General features: G+C 32.1%; 2 protein-coding genes across 2 annotated transcripts; one reads left to right on the top strand and one right to left on the bottom strand.

Moving 5' to 3' along the window:
- Nucleotides 1-113: 113 nt before the first annotated feature.
- LOC107489971 (uncharacterized) lies at nt 114-2,296 on the top strand. The gene is made up of 7 exons (XM_016110740.3): nt 114-509; nt 604-689; nt 808-886; nt 995-1,054; nt 1,393-1,514; nt 1,678-1,749; nt 1,865-2,296. The coding sequence occupies exons 1-7, from the start codon at nt 168-170 to the stop codon at nt 1,965-1,967; spliced, it is 864 nt and encodes a 287-aa protein (XP_015966226.1). The 5' UTR covers nt 114-167; the 3' UTR covers nt 1,968-2,296.
- Nucleotides 2,297-2,528: 232 nt separating this feature from the next.
- On the bottom strand, nt 2,529-10,668 carry LOC107489970 (katanin p80 WD40 repeat-containing subunit B1 homolog KTN80.4). The gene is made up of 19 exons (XM_016110738.3): nt 10,369-10,668; nt 10,020-10,199; nt 9,726-9,856; nt 9,477-9,594; nt 9,103-9,329; nt 7,952-8,054; nt 7,667-7,737; nt 7,474-7,548; nt 7,253-7,396; nt 6,930-7,149; nt 6,338-6,760; nt 5,777-5,836; nt 5,590-5,705; nt 5,086-5,211; nt 4,166-4,240; nt 3,939-4,051; nt 3,322-3,438; nt 3,147-3,215; nt 2,529-3,011 (listed from the first exon to the last, which is right to left on the bottom strand). The coding sequence occupies exons 2-19, from the start codon at nt 10,045-10,047 to the stop codon at nt 2,948-2,950; spliced, it is 2,280 nt and encodes a 759-aa protein (XP_015966224.1). The 5' UTR covers nt 10,048-10,199; nt 10,369-10,668; the 3' UTR covers nt 2,529-2,947.
- Nucleotides 10,669-21,498: the final 10,830 nt, after the last annotated feature.

Genomic DNA, 21,498 nt, shown 5'->3' with positions numbered 1-21,498 from the left:
AAGGTAAAAAAAATATAATATTATAAAATATTGAAAGCTAATTAGTTATTTTATAAAAAAAAAATTGTCCGATATGGAAAATATTATTTTGTATTCCAACTTCCAAGTGAAGGGATAGGTAGATATTTGAGAAAAGAGTGCGATAGTTTGACAGAAGAAGGAAGATAATGACTATGGCTTCCGGATGTAGCTGCCGCTTGCAGTGGCACTGCCCCAACACCAACACTAACACACACTCCAATTCGTCCCTTCTTCCTATGAGGCGCCCTCTTCTCCTTTCAGTTTCTGCATCTTCTTCAGATGAAGGGGTGAATATCAAAGGCTCAGGAACCAGCGCCAGAACTCGAAGGCTTCTCAGAATCCGCGAAGAGAAGCAACAAAGAGAGCATGAGCGCATTCATAACTACCCCTCTTGGGCTAAGGTTCTCGAAGATGCTTGCAAAGACGACACTGAGCTCCGTGCTGTTCTTGGAGACAGCATTGGAAACCCCGAACTCATGCGCAAACGGGTACAATTAAGTTTCAATCTTTTTTTTTTTTCATTTTGGAGTTCAAAATCACTTTTTTATTTCTGGGGTTCGTTTTTCTTCACCAACATTGTAGGTTGAAGATAGAGTTCGGAAGAAAGGTAGAGACTTTCGTAAGTCTAAGACGGGTTCTGTTGTTGCTTTCAAAGTTTCATTTAGAGAGTAAGTTAACAACTTCATCTCTTCCTTAATCTCTATGCATATGAATGCAAAGTAAGATGTGTAGTTTTTTCGTTTGTTTAGTTTTAGTTGTCATAATTTGATTATTTGGTTGTTGCAGCTTCAATCCAACTGATTCACATATTTGGTTTGAATTCTATGGATCACCATCTGATAAGGATGTTAATCTACTTGGTAGTGTAAGTGTTCCATACTTCCATTTCGCTCCTTAAGATTTTCGAATTTTGAATGTGTAGCTACTAGCTAGCGAGTTACATATGATCTGATTCTTGTAAAAAAATATGCAGGTTATTCAATCATGGTATGTCTTGGGTCGCCTCGGTGCCTTCAATTCTTCAAATTTGCAGGTTAGGATTCTAGTAGCTTCTAGTTATCTTTACCTTGGTAGTGTTATTGGACTTGTGTTAGTTTTATTTCTTTTTTCCTCTTTTTCTTGGACTAGTTACATGTATTACTTATCATTAGTATTGGATTTTAAAGCTTGGTATGAAATGGGAGTTTCACGTTCACCGTCATCTCTTTGATCACTCATCATGTCATAATGTGTTCTGCATTATCTTCTACAGTTCTTATGGTAGTTTCAACATGGTTAAAAGCTAGGGCATCATCCGGCTTGTGTTAATGAATAATCATATATAGCTGTGACCTTTTAACAAAGAATTAAAGCATCTTCAATTCATGGCAGATGGCAAATTCGTCAATGGAGTATGATCCTCTATATGATGCAGACAAGGGTTTTAAAGTGATGCCGTCATCTTTTCATGATATTGGCGACGTAGAGTTCCAGGATAACTGGGGACGTGTTTGGTATAATATCTAGAACTTTGTTCTTATTTCCCCTCCTTTATTTTAGATACATGGAACCCATGTATGAAAATTTTTGCCCAATTCTTACTTGTTACCTTTGAGTCAGCCATACCATGGCATGAATTATGTGATTTGATAAACATTTAAAACATGTTTCTTACAGGGTGGACCTGGGTACAGCTGATTATTTTGGTCTTGATGTGCTTCTCAACTGCCTTACTGGCTTAAGCTCAGAGTAAGTTTAAATACTAAATGACATGCAAATGCAATACTCTTTTTCATTTCTTTTTCTGTTACTTTTTTGTACATACCCAGAGCATTAAATTTATCTATGGATGAATATATACCAGGTACCTTGGTATCCAGCAGGTTGTATTTGGTGGCCGGTGCATGGGTGATTGGGAAGAGGGGATGAAAAACCCTGATTATGGTTACAAATACTTCAAGATCTGAAGCAAGTTGTTGGTTCAGTTCCTTGCAATCTCACATTGGATGTGGTTCAAAGATAAGAAAAGTTTTCCGGAGGTTCAGTCGCATTAACATTGATGGGATCATCTTCCAAGGTTTTTGCACCATCCATTGGTTTTGGTCTGAATACTTGACCTGCATTACTATTGTTGGCAGAGCCGTTTCATTATATAATTTGATGTCACACTAATATGACTAATTGGGTACCGAGAAGTGTAAAAGTGTAATGAGTAGTGATAGATAGCCAGCAAGAATTGTTGCAGTCTTCATGAGATAAATGGATATTGTTGAATGAGCAATTGAATTAACCCGTATACTATGAAAGCAACTCGTCGGGGGCAACGATAAACAAAGTGCATATATTCATTTCATACATTACAAATTAAATTCGAGTTCGCCTGAAAAAGATAGAACCAAAAGCTGTGATTTCATGCATTGAAATCATACAAGAATATCTGCATAACAAATAAGACATATGAACAACGCCACCACTCAAATTATGTATGCACAGCACTTAAGAAGAACCGCTACAAAAATCATGACAAATTCTCAAATAACATTAGATCATTCATAGGAGTATCTTTTGCACTACACAATAGAGGTCAGTCGTCAAACTGGGGTGAGATCTTTACATCAAGCAGATGACAAATAAGGTTATAGTTGTCAGAACTATGCAGCCATCAGTAGAGGGTGAGTGACAAGACATGTCTCAAAGCCTTGGCTTGTGTCGTAGAATCAGTAGTTAACTGTGCCTCCACTCTTATCATGAATGTGAGCACCAATTATCGGTGTTTTCACTTGCCATGAATCTGAAGGCCTAACCAATACATGGCTTCTTCATCCAAGTGCAGTCAAAACCTATCCGGTGACTTATGTAGAGGTTGAAATCTTTAAAATGCACAAACCCCTATTAGCACCCCTGAAACTTTTGAGCAGCACATGAGGAAATAAGTGAATACACGGAATCATGAAACATCCTGAAGAGCCAGATTTAATTCGTGCGCTGACTTTGCGATTGATCCTCCTCTTCTACAGACAATAAAAAACGAGAAGATTATGCAATGCTTGATATAGGATTTTCATGCTAATTGTTTTCATGTATTAGCAATTAATATTAATGAAAGGAAAATGAAGAAAAGCAAATGAACAAAGTAGAATGGATACCTTGTAAGAGAAGGTAAAAAATGTTTGACCTTTTCAAGCTCTACAAAGCACGCGTTGCAACGTTCTAGCCTGGTCCTCATTAAGAAGCNNAAAAAAAAAAAAAAAAAAAAGATTGAGTCGATATACAATATATACAAGACATGAAATAAGAAAACCAAGATGGTAAAATTAACACCTTTTCTCTGCTTCAATATCAACACCAACGGATGGTGCAGCTGATACGGCCGAATAAATCATAGAACCGAAAGTTCTGACCAGCTTCAATAGCATTTCTAACGATATTTCTAGATGTCTACAGACATACAAATATCAGATTGTCAATAACATGTAACAAAATCTTGTAGTTTTACGTTACAAATGCATGCAAATAGAGCAAATGTGGAAAATCCCAGGTGTTATTTTAGTTTAAAACCACAAAACTGATAACAATATTGTAACCACAATAAAAACTAAAAGGTTAAAATGATTCACGTGATGCGTTCACAGCTGATCTAACATATAACTCCAAATTATTTTGCCAGTGGTTGGTTGCAGAATTTTATAAGAAAAATGATCAAACACTCAAGAAATAAGTTAGACATCTTTTAGCTATGATGGAAACAAGGAAGATAAAATTGACATAACACAAAAAGCATTGATTTCATAAACCATATATCTCTATCTTTATATTTTCCCTTTTTTCATTAAAGTGATTCAAAGAAGTAAAAGGATCTAATCCCACAGCACCACACTTGTCCAGCACGGCATAAAAAGTGCTGCCTTGAATCAGATGGCAGAAGAGGAGATGCTTACCTGTCCATTTGACTTTGTAGAAGGTCAGTCAGTGGTGGCAGCAGACCAGTGCACACATCAAGCGTAACAATATCCATTTTTTCCGTTATGACACTAACAACATCAGCAATCACCTGGAATAAATAATTAATATCTTGAGTATCAAGTGTTTGGTAAAATATAATATGATCATCCATACCACAAGTGAGAACACATAGTAATATTGGAAAGCGACTGAAAATGCTCACAGCATGATCATTCATCTTCGACACTGCATCAATGGCCTCCTTAACATCATTTCTTTGCCACCATCTGTAGACCACCTGCAATATGTTCCTTATAAAGTAAGTAAATTTATAACCAGTGATAGGTTTGGTTCAGTCCCAACCCTACCCCCCACGGATTGTTCTTGTTCAGGAACTCTATAGGGAAGTATAGAACCTATAAAACATTTAACTCAACCCCCCTCCCCCCCCAAAAAAAAACCACCACAAAAAGAAAAAGAGAAATAAAAATTCAAAATTGTTCAGTTGGTTGCAGTGATTTGTTGTCTAACCATCTATTGTTAAAAAGGGATTATTATAGTACTTTAAAAAATTGCAGGGTGCCAATACCGTTATGTTGGCGTGGTTGAAAAATTGCTATGTGTCCCATCAACTAAAATTATTTGTTTTTAAAAATTAAAAAATTTAAAAACAAATCTTAAACCATTAATTAGATTAAGTGTACCAATACCCATATAAAGAGAAGGGTAAGAAATCACTTATTTATAAAGTATAGTAGAATTTCACAGAAAAATGTTAACCACTACAGACTACATCCTGGATAAAATTGTCTTAGGCTCCTATAATCTTAAACACTGCTTAGGTACAGCTAATTAAGAATGATTTTTTCTTTTGAGACACCTTTTTATGCACATGCAAGTTTATTTGTAGTTTCTGTTACTTGAATTAATTTACTTCTTTTATCCAAAGAGATGAACAAATAAAAAGGTGAAACACTTTTTGCTCTTTGTTGTTTAGCTTCACAACCCAGATTGATTGACAATTTATTAAATGACATGCAAGGATTCTTGATCACAAGGGGCACAAGATAGTTAATATATAAGTCAACGCAGATTCAAGTGACTTAATAAAAACTCATCATGATTAAAAGTTCAGATACCTACTTGTAACTTGGCTGAGCGAGCCTGCATTGAACTGAGAAATTGATCGTGCTGTTCCATCACATCAGCAATAGAATCTTCATCACTAGCAGAAACTGTGGCCTTCTCGGTGGATATAGAAGGTTCTCTCTGTTTAGCTTTGAGAAATTAGGGAATATCCTCGAGGAAATCAAAATGAGAAAAGAAAAGCAAAAAAAAGAAAAATGGGGCCCACACACACTATAAAAAATGCCAGGGCTAAGAAATCTATCCCCAACACAATGACATCAGATATTAAATTTCTTTTAAAACCATGAATGCTGCAAGTGTACCACGATTGTCTTGATTCTTTATTCAAAATCATGAAAACTTTTGCAAATGCTGACATGTAAGTTTGAGCATATCCGTACTCCTTCAAAAACTAATATCTTTTGTGTTCTTTTTGAGCTATGTATTTGTTAACAATGCTATCATCCATTGATAATCATCTCTAAGGTAAGAAAGAGTTGATAGGAAACAGTTTGATACCCCACTGAAAGGAAGCTGTACAGATGATATTCTCCTGTGTGAAATTCCTGGCCTAGGTCCTTCATAATTAAGAGATCGTTCTCTCTTTTCCAAATTGAGAAGTGAGCGCATTCTCCCTACATATTTTAAAGAGTGTCAATTGAGAATCCATACATATATATGATATGAACACCTTCTACAAGCATACCTCCTCTTTGTACTTCGACAGAAGATATGTCTCTACTCAATTTCTGCCCCCGAGATTCATCTAGAGCAAGATAGAACTCACATCAGTAAATTCCATCAAACAGATTACAAGAATAAAAGTTTAACTAACAAATTATCATCAATCATTATACTAAGCACAACATGGTACAGTGGCAATCATCCATGCTCTATGGCAAAATTAATAACTGCATGTTATTTAGTCTTGGGCTAATGGTGGTTCGAAGTATATTAAGAAAGGATTATAGATTAGTAAAAGTTAATATCTATCTTTGGAATTTGGAGCTCCTCTTTGTAGCAAAGAACTCCCGTAAAGACAAGGTCGTTTTGTTGGGACAGACATGTTGAGCACAAATTCATTTCCAACTATGTTTATCAAGTATACTCCATAAATATTGATCCTTGAATAACAAGCAACCTTGTACATGGAGGATTTTGTACAAGATACAAAGCTGATACACAACACTCAGCTTTATCAAGTATTAAATGTGTCAATTGCAACATGGTATCATAGTTAAAGCCGTATTCAGAGAAATAAGAATACCTTGCATTGAGTTTACTACAACTGGGAAATTATTTTTATCTTCAAAACCACTTAATTCACTACCCTTGGAAGCTGCAGATTCAGTTACAGGACTGAGGCGTAACTTATCCACATCATCTCTGTTGTTTGGAGACTTGCGTATATCTGCTGCCTTTGACTGCAAAGAGAATGGCATTGTTCTTTCAACAATACCGGCTTCTTTTCTGGAATCTACTATAAGCTCTGGCCTCACGCTAGTTCTGGGGACAATTACAGGTATAATATCTGGTTTATTGATAAGTGGTACATTGGATGTTATATGAGACTTCAAAGAGCTCCTCTTCTGAGCTGCATTAATCACTGCTGTTGAACCACCAGATGCTGCTGACTTGGGACCAGAGTTCAAATTGATCCTTTGAGGAGTACTTGGTGCACTTCCTGTGGCTTCATGCAAACCATAAATGAAAGTAATGAGGAAGTTTAGATATAATAGGCCATAGTATCCAAATGGATTGGAATCATGGAGGTATTAAACAAACAATCAATCAAGCAAATGCCAGAAAGTCACCAAAAGAAAACATCAGTGAAGAAAAAGAAGAGAAAGGATACATACATGTCAAAGATTTTCCCTCCTTCAAGGGATCTGGATCTTGAGTAACTGACAACCTTCCAAGAGATTTTGTTTCCTTTAGTAATGGATCTGGATTTTGAGAAACAGATAGCCTAGGCTTAGCTGTGATCTCATTCAGTACAGCCATATTTCCACTTGACGATTTAGTTTCTGAATGCCCATTTAGTTTGTTTCCTTTACTAAGTGCATATGGTTCAATGCGCTGGACAATAAGTCAAATGTAAAATGGTCCATTAGCATGAAATTTCATCAAATACAACCATTATTAGATGCAGCAACTTTTGTGTTAAAGTAAATGTATTTACCGAAATGTCCACAACCCAGACTCCCACACAACTTTGATTGTATGAGCAACCAAGAAGTTTCCCTTCATGAACATTAAGATCTGACAATTTAGACCAACCCACTTCCACCATATCATGACATCTTATAGGCTCCCAAGAGAAAACCTACACAGAAGGTGGTACATTGCTAACTTGATAAATGATTACATCAAATGAATGAATGACCTAACAATGGAGCGTACCTTCAAACTCTCATGTAAACCACAAAGTAGGGTCCTCCCATCAGGACTGAAAGTAAGTGAACGAACTCCAGTTGTCTACAGTACAGATAATATAAATACTTCAGCTTACCCAAAAATTCTTAAATACAACTTGCATGATAAACCCCCCATTACCAGAGTAAATAACAAAATTGCCCTAAAAAACAAAGAGTACCTCAGGACCAGCTGAACCGATAAGCTCAAAGGTTTCAAGGTCCCAAAATTTAACTGTCCTATCTGCAGAACCTGGGCACAGAAAGAAAGGTACAAAATAACAATTACACTTGAATTGCCTACCCAAATGCTATTAGCTTATGCTAAACTGCATTTATGACAGTACACCTAATTTAACAAGTCATGCTCAAATAAGAACCAACCCATGCTGTTTCCTATCTAAGTAGGATCATGATGCTTCTCACCACCAGCTAGTGAAACATAATGTCATAAAGGTAAGACTAACCTGTTGCCAGTAGAAACTCACTGGGATGAAAATCTATACACTGGACCTGGCCCTCATGGCACTTAAAATCGTGCAAGAGTTTTCCAGCAGTCAGATCCCATAACTGCAGAAGTATATTGGGAAAAAAAAATCAACAGTGTCTTCTAAACAACAAAGTGCAGTAAGAGAAATATAGGCCTATTCCCCAAGATGTGAAAGGCCATGGCGTCATTACTCATTACCCAGTGTTCAACACATCATCCCATCGCTGAAATTTTTAACTCGTGCATAAATGCACAACAGATAAAATAACAATAAAGCCTTCTTCTAACTTGTAAATGGTTATAAGGATCAAACAAAAACTATTATATCTAATTGTGAACTATATCTATAAACAAATCATTTGTATGTAGGTCCTTCTTAATGATTTTGTCTTGGCCTCCCCTTCTATTTTGAGCTCCTATCTGTCTAATCTCTTCTTCATGTACAGGCATTATATTATATGTATTCTCTAACATGAACAAACCACCAATGGTGTATTTGTACCATATTTTCCACAATAAGTGCAAACCCAACTTTCTCTCTATGCTTTCATTCCTAATCATAGTTCATATATAATGTGTCCACTCATCAATGCAATATTGATCTATAAAAAGATTTCTCGAGCACCAAACATTTGTATCAGACATGTTATTTTCTGCCTTACTTTGATGTGTTTCCTCATATGCAACAAATACAACATTTTGTGATTCATCAAATCATTGTGTATGTGACCAAAATGCATTTTATTATATATTCGGTCCAATGTAATTTAGAACTTCATACCTCCATACTTAATTATTTAATTTAGAGTAAACTAACTATTTTGTCCCTCAAAAATACATGTGACATCAATAGGGTACTTAAAAGAATTTTTTAAGTTTAGTCCCTGTAACATACAAGAGCTATTGGTTTAGTCTCTATAAAGCATTTTATATATCAGTTTAATCCCAACAAAATAAACACAAAATTGGCCCTGGAACTAAATTGATAAAAATATATATATTTTCAAGACCAAACTAACATTACATATATTTTTAAGGGTTTAAATAGATAGTTTAGTCTTTAATTAATTGATCATAACAACCTTGGTATGAATTTGATGATAGCAGAAAAGGGAAAGCAACTCTAACCTTCACAGTGTGGTCCTCTCCACCTGAAACAACCCATCGTCCATCTGGAGTAAACCTAATTGCATTTACCCCACGCGTATGGCCCTTGTAAGTATGGATGCAACCCTTCTTTCTGATGTCCCATATCTTAAGATTAGTGTCTAGAGAACCAGATGCAAAGAACTCTCCAAAAGGATGGAAGTCCACTGATGTACAATTGGACCTATGACCAGTAAGAGTACGAACAACTACCAAAGAAACATCACAATCCAAACAACAGTATATCAGTATGAGTACAAATTTTAAAAGTAAATATAATGTCTTATGAGACTACTTATATCTCTTTTCATCTATGTTTTCATATTGCTAAAGGAAATGAGCAAGCAACAACATACTCTTTGCCTCCTCCAAGTCCCAAAGTTTTATAGTGCCACTAGCAGCTCCGGCGGCTACCAACACTTCAGAGGAATCAAAGCTTACAGAATCTATCCCACTAGTATGCCCTGACAAACTCTGCAAAGATGCCAAAAAAGTACAGCTCTCAAAGAAAAGTAGATAAAAACAAGCATCCCACATTTTCTATTAAAAACATAAGAATACATAAAAAAAAAGGTTGAAAAAGACTAGGGAAGAGTAGCACAAACCAGTATAGCATTAGGTTTGCCAATAGCCCAAAGATTGACCTTGTGATCTTCACCACCAGTGACAAGAACCCTAGACGATTTCCTCCCAATTTTAAGACAGTTCACAGTGGAAGCATGCGCCACAAATTCCTCTGCACACAACTAATCAAGGACCTCACAACTCACAAAAACAAAACCATAAACATAACAATGCAGCTTGAGACACAAGCACACAGAGATCTATTCAATATTCTAGTAAAACGTAAGTAGCTGAAATTGAAATTTCACAGATCAAATAAACACATTGAAGGATACGCAGCTTGTAGGCGCGTTTAGTAGTCATCAGTGGCACACAAAGCAGCAAACAGATATTAACGGAAAAATCGAAAACCCTAACAAATTCTCTCTACTCGAACCATTCGAGAGAGAGAAAAAACACAGATCCAAACTCAGCAGTCTGCTTCTAGAAGATTCTAGATCTTCGTTTACAATCAGCTGCCGACAAAAAAACACAAAAAATGAAAAAATGCACGACTTAATAATTAATATTCAAAAAATAAATAATAAAATATTGAAAATAGATCAGAAGGAACAGTGAAACTAAAGAAAGAAGAAGCTGACGGAAGTTGTTGCTTGAGAATTGAAAGCAGAAAGAATAAGTTACATTTAACTTGGAGAAGCAGAGAGTGGCGCATAAGCATGAAAAAGAAGGTTAAGTTCTTAGGTGGCGGAAGAAGCAAAGCATGTAAGGTTAAGTGAAACGGCGTCGTTTAGCGGCGGTGAGGGGTGGTTAACAATGGAGGTGCATTTGAGTGGTGAGGCAGAGGGATCTGTTAGAGAGAGAGAAGAAGAAGCGCGTTTGTGTTTCACGAAGTGTGCGTGAGAGTGTAATGAATGAATGAATGATGATGGAAATGGAGTTAATGCTTTGTGTTTCAAATTAACCTGAGAGTGGGAAGAACGGAAAGGAGAGGACTCATGAAGGGTCAATTTCTGTAATTTTCTGAATTTTCAGGATGTATTCAGTAAATACATGAAAGCTACCTTCCACGTTTTTCTTATTTCATTTTTTTTTTCACATTTTCTTGTACAAATGTTTTTTGAAGCAATTTTTAGAGTAAACTGTACATTTTGGTATGCCTTCGCTCTATATTTTCTTTATAAATGATGTGTATTTTTTATTAATTAAAAAATCATTTAAATATATAATTAATTAACAATAATAATCGTAATTTTATATGAATATAACAAATATTTAGTATATTATTATCAAACTAACCATTGAAATTTTTGTGTTAATTCATCCTTAACAAATAAATCTCTTATCTTTTAGCATTTAATTTAAAAGTAATATTACATATCCAACAAATATTATCATTTTTAGTCGATACTTGGTCAATAATAATTTGTACTTATATTTACCGGAATTTGACATACAAAAAATATATAATTTGTACCTATGTATACTAGAATTTGTACATATGAATCAATGCTATTTGTATTGATATTAAGTAAAATATTATTTTTGTCTCCAACGTTTGGAATAAGTCCAAAGTTGTCTCTAACATTCAATCGTCCTATTTAAATTCTTAACATTTTAAAATTGATTCAATGTTGTCCTGCCGTTCGGGATCCGTTAACAGAATTGGCAGTGAAACAAAATTGAGACGATTTTGAAAACGTTAGAGACTTAAATAGGACGAAAACGTTGAAGATAAAAACAATACATAAAAATAAATTTTAATTTTATCTTTCAATAATATCAATTTTTTTACTGTACATAGTATTCAATCATTTTTTAATTACATTTAAGTAAATTGCACTTAAGCACATTACTTTCATTATAAACAAATTTATTTTTTTATAATTTTACACTTAAAGTAATGTAATTCTTTTATAAATAAATAAATTTTACGCTTTCATTCTAAATAAATAATATAATGTGATTAGAATGAAAAATGTAAAATTATAAAAAAAATATAAGTAATGTGATTAAGTAATGAAAGTAAAATTACAGTATTTAAAATAAAAGTATAAAATTTATTTATTTATAAAAAAATTACATTATTTTAAATGTAAAATAATAAAAAATTAATTTATTTAGAATAAAAATATAAAATTATAAAAAAAAGTATAAGTAATGTGATTAAATAATGAAAGTAAAATTATATTATTTAAAATAAAAGTGTAAAATTTATTTATTTATAAAAAAAATTACATTACTTTAAGAGTAAAATTATAAAAAAACTAATTTATTTAGAATGAAAGTAATGCGATTAACTATAATTTATTTAGATGTGATTAAAAAAAATTGAATACTATGTATAGTAAAAAATTGATATTATTGAATGATAAAATTAAAATTTATTTTTATGTATCGTTTTTGTCGCAACGTTTTCATCTTATTTAAGTTCCTAACTTTTAAAATTGTCTCAATTTTGTTTTACCGTCAATTCTGTTGACAGATCCCTATGGCAGAACAACATTGAGTCAATTTTTAAATTACAGGAATTAAATAGGATGATTAAAATATTAGGGACAACTTTAGAACTTATCCCAAATATTATGAACAAAAATGATACTTTATTCTATTCATATTTCACTGAGTTTGTACACATAAATTAATAAAACTTATTTATTAAAAATAATTTAGTATTTATATTGATCAAATAATAGTAAAATATACTAAAAATTGGTGGTGCCAAATTTTTTTTTTAATTTAATGTCTTTGTCCAACAAATGATAACAACAGTAATAACAAAAATTTTAGAGGGAATAAATTTTAGTCAATCGTTGGTTGACATATTGATTTTTTATATTTTATTAATTTTTAAATACATAAATTGATATAATTTATACTCACATTATAGAAAATTTGCATATAAATTGATAGGAAATGCGTATATAAAAGATTGTAATGTTTCACCTGATTAATATTGATTGAATTAAATTTTTCTTTTAAAATATTAGGTTATTGACAGTTTAATCTTCGTTTTTAGTGAATTAAAATTTTCTTTTAAAAGTAGAAAATAAATAAAAGATGGTAATATTTCACCTTATTAATATTGAGTGAATTAGATTTTTCTTTTGAACTATTAGGTTATTGACAATTTAATCTTCGCTTTTAGTGAATTTGTTTGTCGAGTAGAACTAATTTTTTAAATGCCAAAAAATAAAAAGCACCGTTCGAAATATTATTTTATCAGAAAACTAATTGTTTTGTGGGGTTCAAATCAATGGTTTTCTGATTTTCTCCATAACTTTAGTTCATATACTATAGCATCCCAAATTTAAATTGAGTCGCTATATCATTATCATAGGGTCAGAAAATACCATATTCTTTCATAAAGACTCTAACCACTAGGCCAAGTTCTTTTCAGCTTCCTAATATTTTGGAGGGAGTAAATGCAGTTATGCAGTAAAAAACAAACCAACCCTTGCTAGTTGCTACCATTTCAGGGTATGGCAATTTAGTACACAATCATTTAGACATTAAAAATTGAAGAATGATCATGGCAATTTGAATAGTAAATATATATTCCATTCATAGTTCTATTTATGATTTTTTATAAATGACATTATCAAAATTGGAGTGACAATATTTAATTATCTATTATATTGATATTGAATTGAATTAGCAAATTTATTATTTATACTATTGTTTTATGTGTTTAACATATTTGAAAGTACTTTTATATTAAATTTATTTTATATTATCCATAATACCACGTCAGAATGAGATTAAACAAAACAATAAAAACAAATATGATTTATGATTTGTCCTAAATTTGAAAGAAGGAAATTAAAATCATAAAAAAATATAATAATATCGTGGTTTTAATTAATGAAGAACTGAAAGAAACAGCTATTAGGTAGCGTTTGGTGGAGAAACAGAAATAGAAAGACTGAGACTAAAAGAGACCGCGTTTGTTTTCAGGTACTGAGACAGAGACTGAGACTGAGAGACTGAGACTTAATATTGTGTTTGTTAGTTCAGAGACTGGTACTAAAATTTTTGTCTCTGTCTCCAAAATTTCAGTATTTCAATACTTCCAAAAAGTAGGGACATAGGGGGACTGAAATTTTTAAATATAGAGATTGAAACTTTAATAACATTTTATACCTAAAATACTTTCATTTCAATTAATTAATTTCAATTTTACCCTTTGTGCAAATTAAATTAGAGTTTCATTCTTGTTTCAATTCCTGTCTCCCATTTTGCACCAAACAGAATACTGAGATTTGTTTCAATTCCTGTCTAGCGTAATTATAGTTTCATTCTTATTTCAATTTCTGTCTCCCATTTTGCACCAAACAGAATACTAAGATTTGTTTCAATCCCTGTCTCTTAGTCTCTGTCTCTCAGTCTCAGTCTTTCTGTCTCTGTCTCTCCACCAAACGCTAGACAGGGATTGAAGATAAAAAAATTCACTATTTTTTACTAAAAATAATTTATTTTATCATTCATGAGTTTTAGAAGGGATGAAGATAAAAAAAATTTAGTCTTAATTTATATATTTTAGTACTCTGTGAATACTCACTCTTTGATTTGCTATTTAGTCTCATTTTAATAATAAATACAAATAAAAAATTATTACATGCATATTTATATTTTTTATTTTATTCATCAAAATTATGATGCTATCACTATTATTTATCCGATCAATCAACTATAAAATATAAATAGTTTTTATTTTTTTGGCATAAAACAACAAAGTTGCACAAATAAAAAAAAATTCATTTAGCTAGAACCTCAAAGACAAATCAGCAGCAAAGAACACAACTCATGTTCCAAACTCTCCGAATCTCTTTTGTATGGTTGATATAAATAAAAGAGAATGAAGTGATTTTTAAAGAGAAAAATATATCATTTAGTGAACTTTTGGCTAAAAATAAATTATTTTATTATTTATATAATTTAATACTTTGAGTATTGTATTTTTTTATTTGTAATTTAGTCTCACTTTTAATAATAAATACAAATAAAAAATTTATTACATGTATATTTATATTTTTTAAATTATATTGTGAATGATAAATTAAATTTTTTTATTTATGATATTATTTAAATAGTATATACCATTAATTATTTGTTTTGTAATTATTTTTTAGATAAAAATTAGTTTTACTATTTGTTTTCATACTCAACGTAAACCGCTGCTGCCTCTAGCGGTTTACATACGTAAATTAATGCACATAAACCGCTAGTAGCGGTTCATGACCAATCATATAATCATGCAGAAACTGCGGCAGGCAACAACGGTTTCCATGCTACCACAACTCAACGTAATCCGCAGCTGGCAGCAGTGGATTTTGTGTTTGTGTAAACCGCTACTGACAGTAGCGGTTTCTATAGATATGTGAAATAATACATTTGCGTCTTCATTTTGGAAACAATGTATTTACGTAATTTTAAAGGTAAAACAATTTATTTAGATGAATTACCCTATAAAATATATATTAAAATATATAAAATTATACATATATTTATACATAAAATTATAATAATTTATTTAATGACCATTTTATATTACATAATATTTTTAAAAAACACAATAGGATAATAATTTCCCATTAACACACTACTGGTATTTATAATTGAACAATAACTTCAATTAGAATGTCTATAATTTCTTAAAAGTTTAAGAATAGAATAACTTTTTTAAAGAAAAAGAAAAAATCTCGTGTGCATTTTTAGTTCTGCTGTTGTTGCCTTTAACACACTCTGTTCCCTCCAAGTAAATCAAAATTGAAAAGAGCACCATAACCCCTTTGCTTCCTGTGGACTCTCTTCTTCACCTTTTTCCTCACCTTTTTAAATTTCTCCATTCTTTAATGATTCATTTCGGAGTCATAATGATTAGAATGAATAAAGCTATATATGGCAACCTATTTTTATCTATAATTTAATCAAAAGATAAACCAAGGTCAAATGGATCTTGCTTTCTGTTAAATTTTAAAAAGAAATGACAAAAAAAAAAAACTTAGGTGATTGAAGGTATCTTTAAACATCATCCAAACAACGGTATAATAGGCGTTGGAAACTTCAAATTTAAAACAACTAGGGTAATCAATCTTACACAATTATATAACTTTATTACTACCAAAATTAAAAACACTAATTAACACGTGGAAGATGAGTAAACAACGAATTTAATGTGTTTGAAACACTTGAGATTTTAGTTGACTTCCCTAAATAATTTGGTCATAGCAAAACTGAGTAGAAAATATATTTTTAAAGGAAAAAAAATTATATACATGAGAATGGTAAAGTCAGACTTTTAAAATTAAGATACAACTTAAAAGTTTTTTTTTTTCCTTTCAATGGTTAAAGTAATAATTAAGGAATGGATTAAATTCATAATAGGCTAGCTAAAATAAATGACTTACATGTGGTAGAGTAGACTTTTTTTAAGATATAAACTTTTATTAATAGAAAAAAAAAAGTACAACTATCCATTACTACTAAGACTAAAGAAAAAAAATGCATATTATAGTATTTATATATACTTATCTAACTTACTAAAAAAATAAAAAATTAATATTTAAATTAAAAATATAAAAATAAATAATTTTTTAATATTTAAAACTTACTATAAGAGACAACTTGGACAATTTAGGCACCAAAATTAAAGGTATGGGAGAATTGGCCTAAAAATAATTTACCAAAAAAATAGGATATTAACCCAAACAAAAACTTCAATAAATAAAGATAAGAACAAATAAAGATAAGAACAAGTGTTTTCTTAAACGAAAGAGAGAATGGTATTATCCAATTTAAAAATAAAGAGAGATAAAAAATTGTTGTATTTCATTGCAGAACTTGCGAACTAAAGAGAGAATTTCTCAAGGCTGTTTGTGCTAAAAAATCCAAGATTTTCGTTTCTTCCACATGAACCAAAGGAAAATAGCAAGAAGTTGGGGATGGGTCCATCGGGTGGGGCTGGATTTAAAGGCTTCCATGGATGATATCTATCATTAGGTGATGTAACACTCTACCACACAAAGCCTTACGCTTAAGTCGTAAAGCAAAGGTGGCGAGGTATTACGACCTCTAAAAATAAAATATGTACATAAATATGATTGAAAGAATTCATATCTAGGAGTCTTGGAGAATAAATTAAACAAAAGTAAAAACATAAAATCGTGTCACACTCGCATGGATAATCGTAAAACGGATAGATAAAATCAAAAGAAGGCTAAAAATATAATATATTGATCAGAGTTGCAAAATGTAGATATCAAGCTCCAAACTCGACCTCCTGAAGCTAAGGCCAGCCAGAGTATATAATTATATTTATAAATACAACCTAAAATGAAACTCAAACTACATAATAAATACCTGTTTCTCCAAGTCAACTTCTAGTAGGGAAAAAAATACAAAACATACATGCGGAGATTCTATATACATATATACATAGCCTAAAACAAATTATAACAGTCAAAAGATAGTTCTTCGCTTGTAAGGAGGGTCTCCAGATGCTCAACGAGGTGCCTCTTGACCTACATCTGAAAAATAACAAAAATATGTATAAAATGAGAACAGTAGGTTCTCAGTATGGTAAAGGTGCCCGCATAGTTAATGTAAAAGGTCTTGTAAAAATCAGAGGCATTCCTAAAATTTCGATACTCAAATTAATCTTAAAATTTATTCTAAACCAATAATATCGGTAATCTAACTAAAGGATCATAACCCTATTCTAACTCTGCATCTTCTGTCAACTCTAAACTCCCAAATCACCGGTGGAACAACCCTCCTTCACTCCTCTGCCAAGAGAGGGTCTCTCAGAAGCATATACATATGATTCAAACAAGGAAAACACAGATAGAGGTGTAATCACAGCAAGTAGAACAAGTAGCAGAAAAACAAAGTTAAGCAATTAAGCAAACCAAAACAATACACACTCAAGCAAAACATTCAAATGCACATGATGTATGCCTGTCCTATGGCTAATGAGTCTCATCTGTCGGTTATATAGCCAATCTGACATGTCCTGATAGTTAACCATTGGACAGTCCTTTTGTGCGCACATTCCCAAGCTCAAAAATAATATCCATGGAGTCAAACTCCAAGCTCAATAATACAATATTCCATGAAGTTAAACTCCAGGCTCAATAATATAATATTCCATGGAGTCAAATTCCAAACTCAATAATATATATATATTGTTAAACCTTAAAATGGTCCCTGAGATTAGCGTCGTGCACTAAAATCGTCCCTAAGATTCTAATTGCACTAATTACATCCTTGAGATTGACAAAAGTGTACCATGTTAGTCCCTGACCAATTTCTCATTAACGACATGATGACATGGCTTGATGACGTGGATTGTTAGTGACACGTGTCACTACATGGTTTAGCCACGTGTAATGGTATGATGATGTGTTGACTAGTGACACGTGACATGCTGATGTGGATAGTTGTGCCACGTGTTACAATGCTATTTGGCCATGTATCTTTTTGTGCCACGTGTTGCAACAGTATTCCTCCATGTGTCATCCATTATGTCATCATAATAGTTGCATCAAATTAGTCCCTCACTTTGCATTAAGTGATTCATTTTAGTCTCTGAAATTAAATGTCGTGCACCAAACTGATCCATTTACTAGTTTTTTCTCCTTTTTTCTATAAATTCAAAATTCTCAATATCTTTGACTCCATTAATTTCAATTCTATTTTTCATATATTATTTAAATACAAATGCTTTTATAAAATATTTTTTCTCTTGCGGGTATCTTAACCACCATCTTGGAGTTAACTTGAAGACATTTCAAGCACCTCCACTATCATCTTCAACCTCTTTTGTCTAGATTGAAGAGGTCGAAGATGGTAGTGATGGTGCTTGAATTACCTTCAGTCTAGACTATTTACACACAATGGAAACGTGTATTTCATAAAAATAAAAAATGTGTATTTTAATTCTTGATTTCTTGTTAAAAATACATGTTTTTTGAAGAAAAAATGTGTTCAATCAATCATATAATTTTTTTGTAACAACATATTTATATATTACAAAATTTACTAATGTTAAATTTTTATAGAAAAAAAATTATATAATTAAAACTAAAATCTTAAATTTTTTTATAAAAGCACTTGTATTTGAACTATATGTGAAAAAAATAGAATTGAAATTAGTGTATCCAAAATATTAAAAATTTTAAATTTTTAAAAAATTGAGAAAAAATTGGTGAAGGGACTAGTTTGGTTCACGACATTCAATTTCATGGACTAAAATGAGTCACTTAATACAAAGTGAGGGACTAATTTAGTTCATCTACAACGATGACATAATGGATGACACGTGGACGAATACTGTTGCAACACGTGACACAACCATCCACATCAGCATGTCACGTGTCACTGGTTAACACATCATCATACCATTGCACGTGACCAAATCATGAAGTGACACGTGTCACTAATAGCCCACATCATCAAGCCATGTCATCACATCGTTAATGAAAAATGGGTCAGGGACTAACGTGGTGCACTTTTGTCAATCTACGAGACGTAATTTGTGCAATTAAAATCTCATGGACAATGTTAGTGTACGATACCAATCTCAAGGACTATTTTGAATTTAACTCAAAATTCATACTCAAAATTTTATTCATTCTTTTCTAAACAAATCAAACTTAAAATGTAATCGTTTTCTTAATAACTTAAAATCAAATCATAGAATCATTAAACCCAAATCTTTTTAAAGAACCACTTCAAATGAAACCTCCAATTTTCATAAAAATTTCGGCGGCATCTCCTCTAAAACTTAGACTTTTACCACCCCTCAAGGGTCCCAACCACCAAACCAAACACCTATCGGTCATTCAAATCATTTTCGATATCAAATTATTTCAAAATCAAACCAATTCTAATATTAAATCTTTTCAAAAAACCAACCAACTCCAATAGCAAACCGTTTACAAAATTGAATTACACATTACATACCATATACAATCCATCAATAATTCATTCAGTTTATTCCTAAGTTAAGGTCTTCTAGCATAAGTCTTCACGTGACATTAAACATTAACTACAAGAAATCAAAATCATACCTTAATCAATTTCTCCCCAAGCTTGGGATACCTCAAAAACTCTCCTTTCACAAGCTCAAAGTTTCCAAACGTCAATTTCTCAAACTTAATTACCTAGATTTCATTCCAATATGCCAAATTGAACTCCAAATCAACAAGAACACAATCTAATTCATACAATATCCCTATAATCATCATATGGTTCACTAATTCAATTATTCACAAGGGTTCAACAATTTATTACCTTATCCATAGATCAATTGGACAAAATTCAGTAATTTTTCACTACTAGAGTTCACCTAAATTATCAAAATCATTCAATTCCTCAATATTCAAACTCAAAATTTATGAAATTAAAGAAGGAAAGAACTGGATAAGAAATACAAATTTCTTACCACTTTGTTTTGATAAAATTGAAGAGAATTTTGAGACGAATACGTGGTCGCTAACGACTCGTCAATCGGAGCTTCTGATTGAAAGTTATGGACGATTGAATTTTTGGAGACATTAGGGTTAGGTTTTAACGTAATTTTCTCTCTTCTGTGTGCTTCCACTAAAGCAATAGGTAAGAAGGGTTGGTAATTAAGTTTATATAAGTGGGTCTTGAGCTCGGTTCGATCTTTTGGTTCAGTTTTGTGCCAAAATCTTTAAAATTAGTGTTAAAATTCATATTTTTAATATTTCTACTCCTCTAGATTATAAATATTGATTTTACTAATTTTTTAAATAATAATTAATTTATTAACTAATTATTTATTTATTTTGTGGGGTTTATAGGTGAAGGGACCAGAAGGGGAAGTTGCTAGCAGCTTGATTTGTATTTCTTGTTGGGTTTGGTTTTTCTTTCACTGTAATCCACCTTCTCACTTGATCCACCTTAAGCCATTCACCCACTATGTCTTCTCTGATTTTGTTCGCAGCTGTGTCTTCTAATAGAGCACCACATACTTTGGGCCCGTGGCCAAGGTGAGCACAATACGTGCAAAATATTCCGATCATTTTATATTGTAAGCCAATTTTCATCATTTTCTAGTCATAGCTTTTTAGTTTCAAACTATCTCGCATGATCTTTTCTCCATCAATCATAATCTTTGCCTTAAAAATTTTAGACTCTTTTTTCCAGACATCAAATATTCCAACATCCAGAAATTTTTCCAATTTTCCTAGCTTTTTTCCCATCTCCAGAGTTTTATAGCATTCCAGTACTCCCAGAGTTAAACCCACATTGGGAACAACGTGATCTTCAACTTTGACGATACATCTGTTTCTGTCCATCTCCTAACATGCAAAATATAATCTTTGAATAACCATGGGGTTCTCTTTTCAATTCTCAGTGCATCTACTTTCTCATAAAAAAGAGAATTGGAATTGGTTGCCTCCTTTTTCTGCAACCCTAAAGCCCTCAGGTTTATTCCAGATTGTGCGCAATGCGTTTTCCATAGTTCCGTGGAGAAGGATTTTATTGCAAAAACTCTGCCCAATAAGCTTTTAGAATACACGTTTACTCTGTTAGATAAATCTTCCTTAACAAATTCCACTGCATCCTCCTCATCTTTTTCATTGTTGACTAAGTGTGGATCAGGATTCCTATTTGTTGTTGCCATTCCAATATGTTTAGTGAGTGATATGAGTTTTTAATTGAAAATTTGTGTCGTTGACTGCCGTCAATATGACACTAAGAAAGTCCTAGCATAGCACTTGGTCAAACCCTAATAGGCACTTTGAGTTTATAGAAAAATGTTATATTATAATTGGTAGAATA

Source organism: Arachis duranensis, chromosome 5 (assembly GCF_000817695.3).
Source record: "Arachis duranensis cultivar V14167 chromosome 5, aradu.V14167.gnm2.J7QH, whole genome shotgun sequence".
Taxonomy (NCBI): domain Eukaryota; kingdom Viridiplantae; phylum Streptophyta; class Magnoliopsida; order Fabales; family Fabaceae; genus Arachis; species Arachis duranensis.
The sequence above is the reverse complement of the archived record's forward strand: the minus strand, read 5'-3'. Positions and strand labels throughout refer to the sequence as shown.

What these genes read in the sequence shown, in the direction of transcription:
- LOC107489970 (XM_016110738.3), bottom strand. Translation starts at nt 10,047, where the DNA reads ATGACTACTAAACGCGCCTACAAGCTGC. An exon ending in TAAACGCGCCTACAAGCTGC is followed by an intron (nt 9,857 to 10,019) that starts GTATCCTTCAAT and finishes AGTTGTGTGCAG; the next exon opens with AGGAATTTGTGGCGCATGCT. An exon ending in GAGAGGACCACACTGTGAAG is followed by an intron (nt 8,055 to 9,102) that starts GTTAGAGTTGCT and finishes ATACTTCTGCAG; the next exon opens with TTATGGGATCTGACTGCTGG.
- LOC107489971 (XM_016110740.3), top strand. Translation starts at nt 168, where the DNA reads ATGACTATGGCTTCCGGATGTAGCTGCCGCTTGCAGTGGCACTGCCCC. An exon ending in TCAATTCTTCAAATTTGCAG is followed by an intron (nt 1,055 to 1,392) that starts GTTAGGATTCTA and finishes AATTCATGGCAG; the next exon opens with ATGGCAAATTCGTCAATGGA. An exon ending in CTTACTGGCTTAAGCTCAGA is followed by an intron (nt 1,750 to 1,864) that starts GTAAGTTTAAAT and finishes AATATATACCAG; the next exon opens with GTACCTTGGTATCCAGCAGG.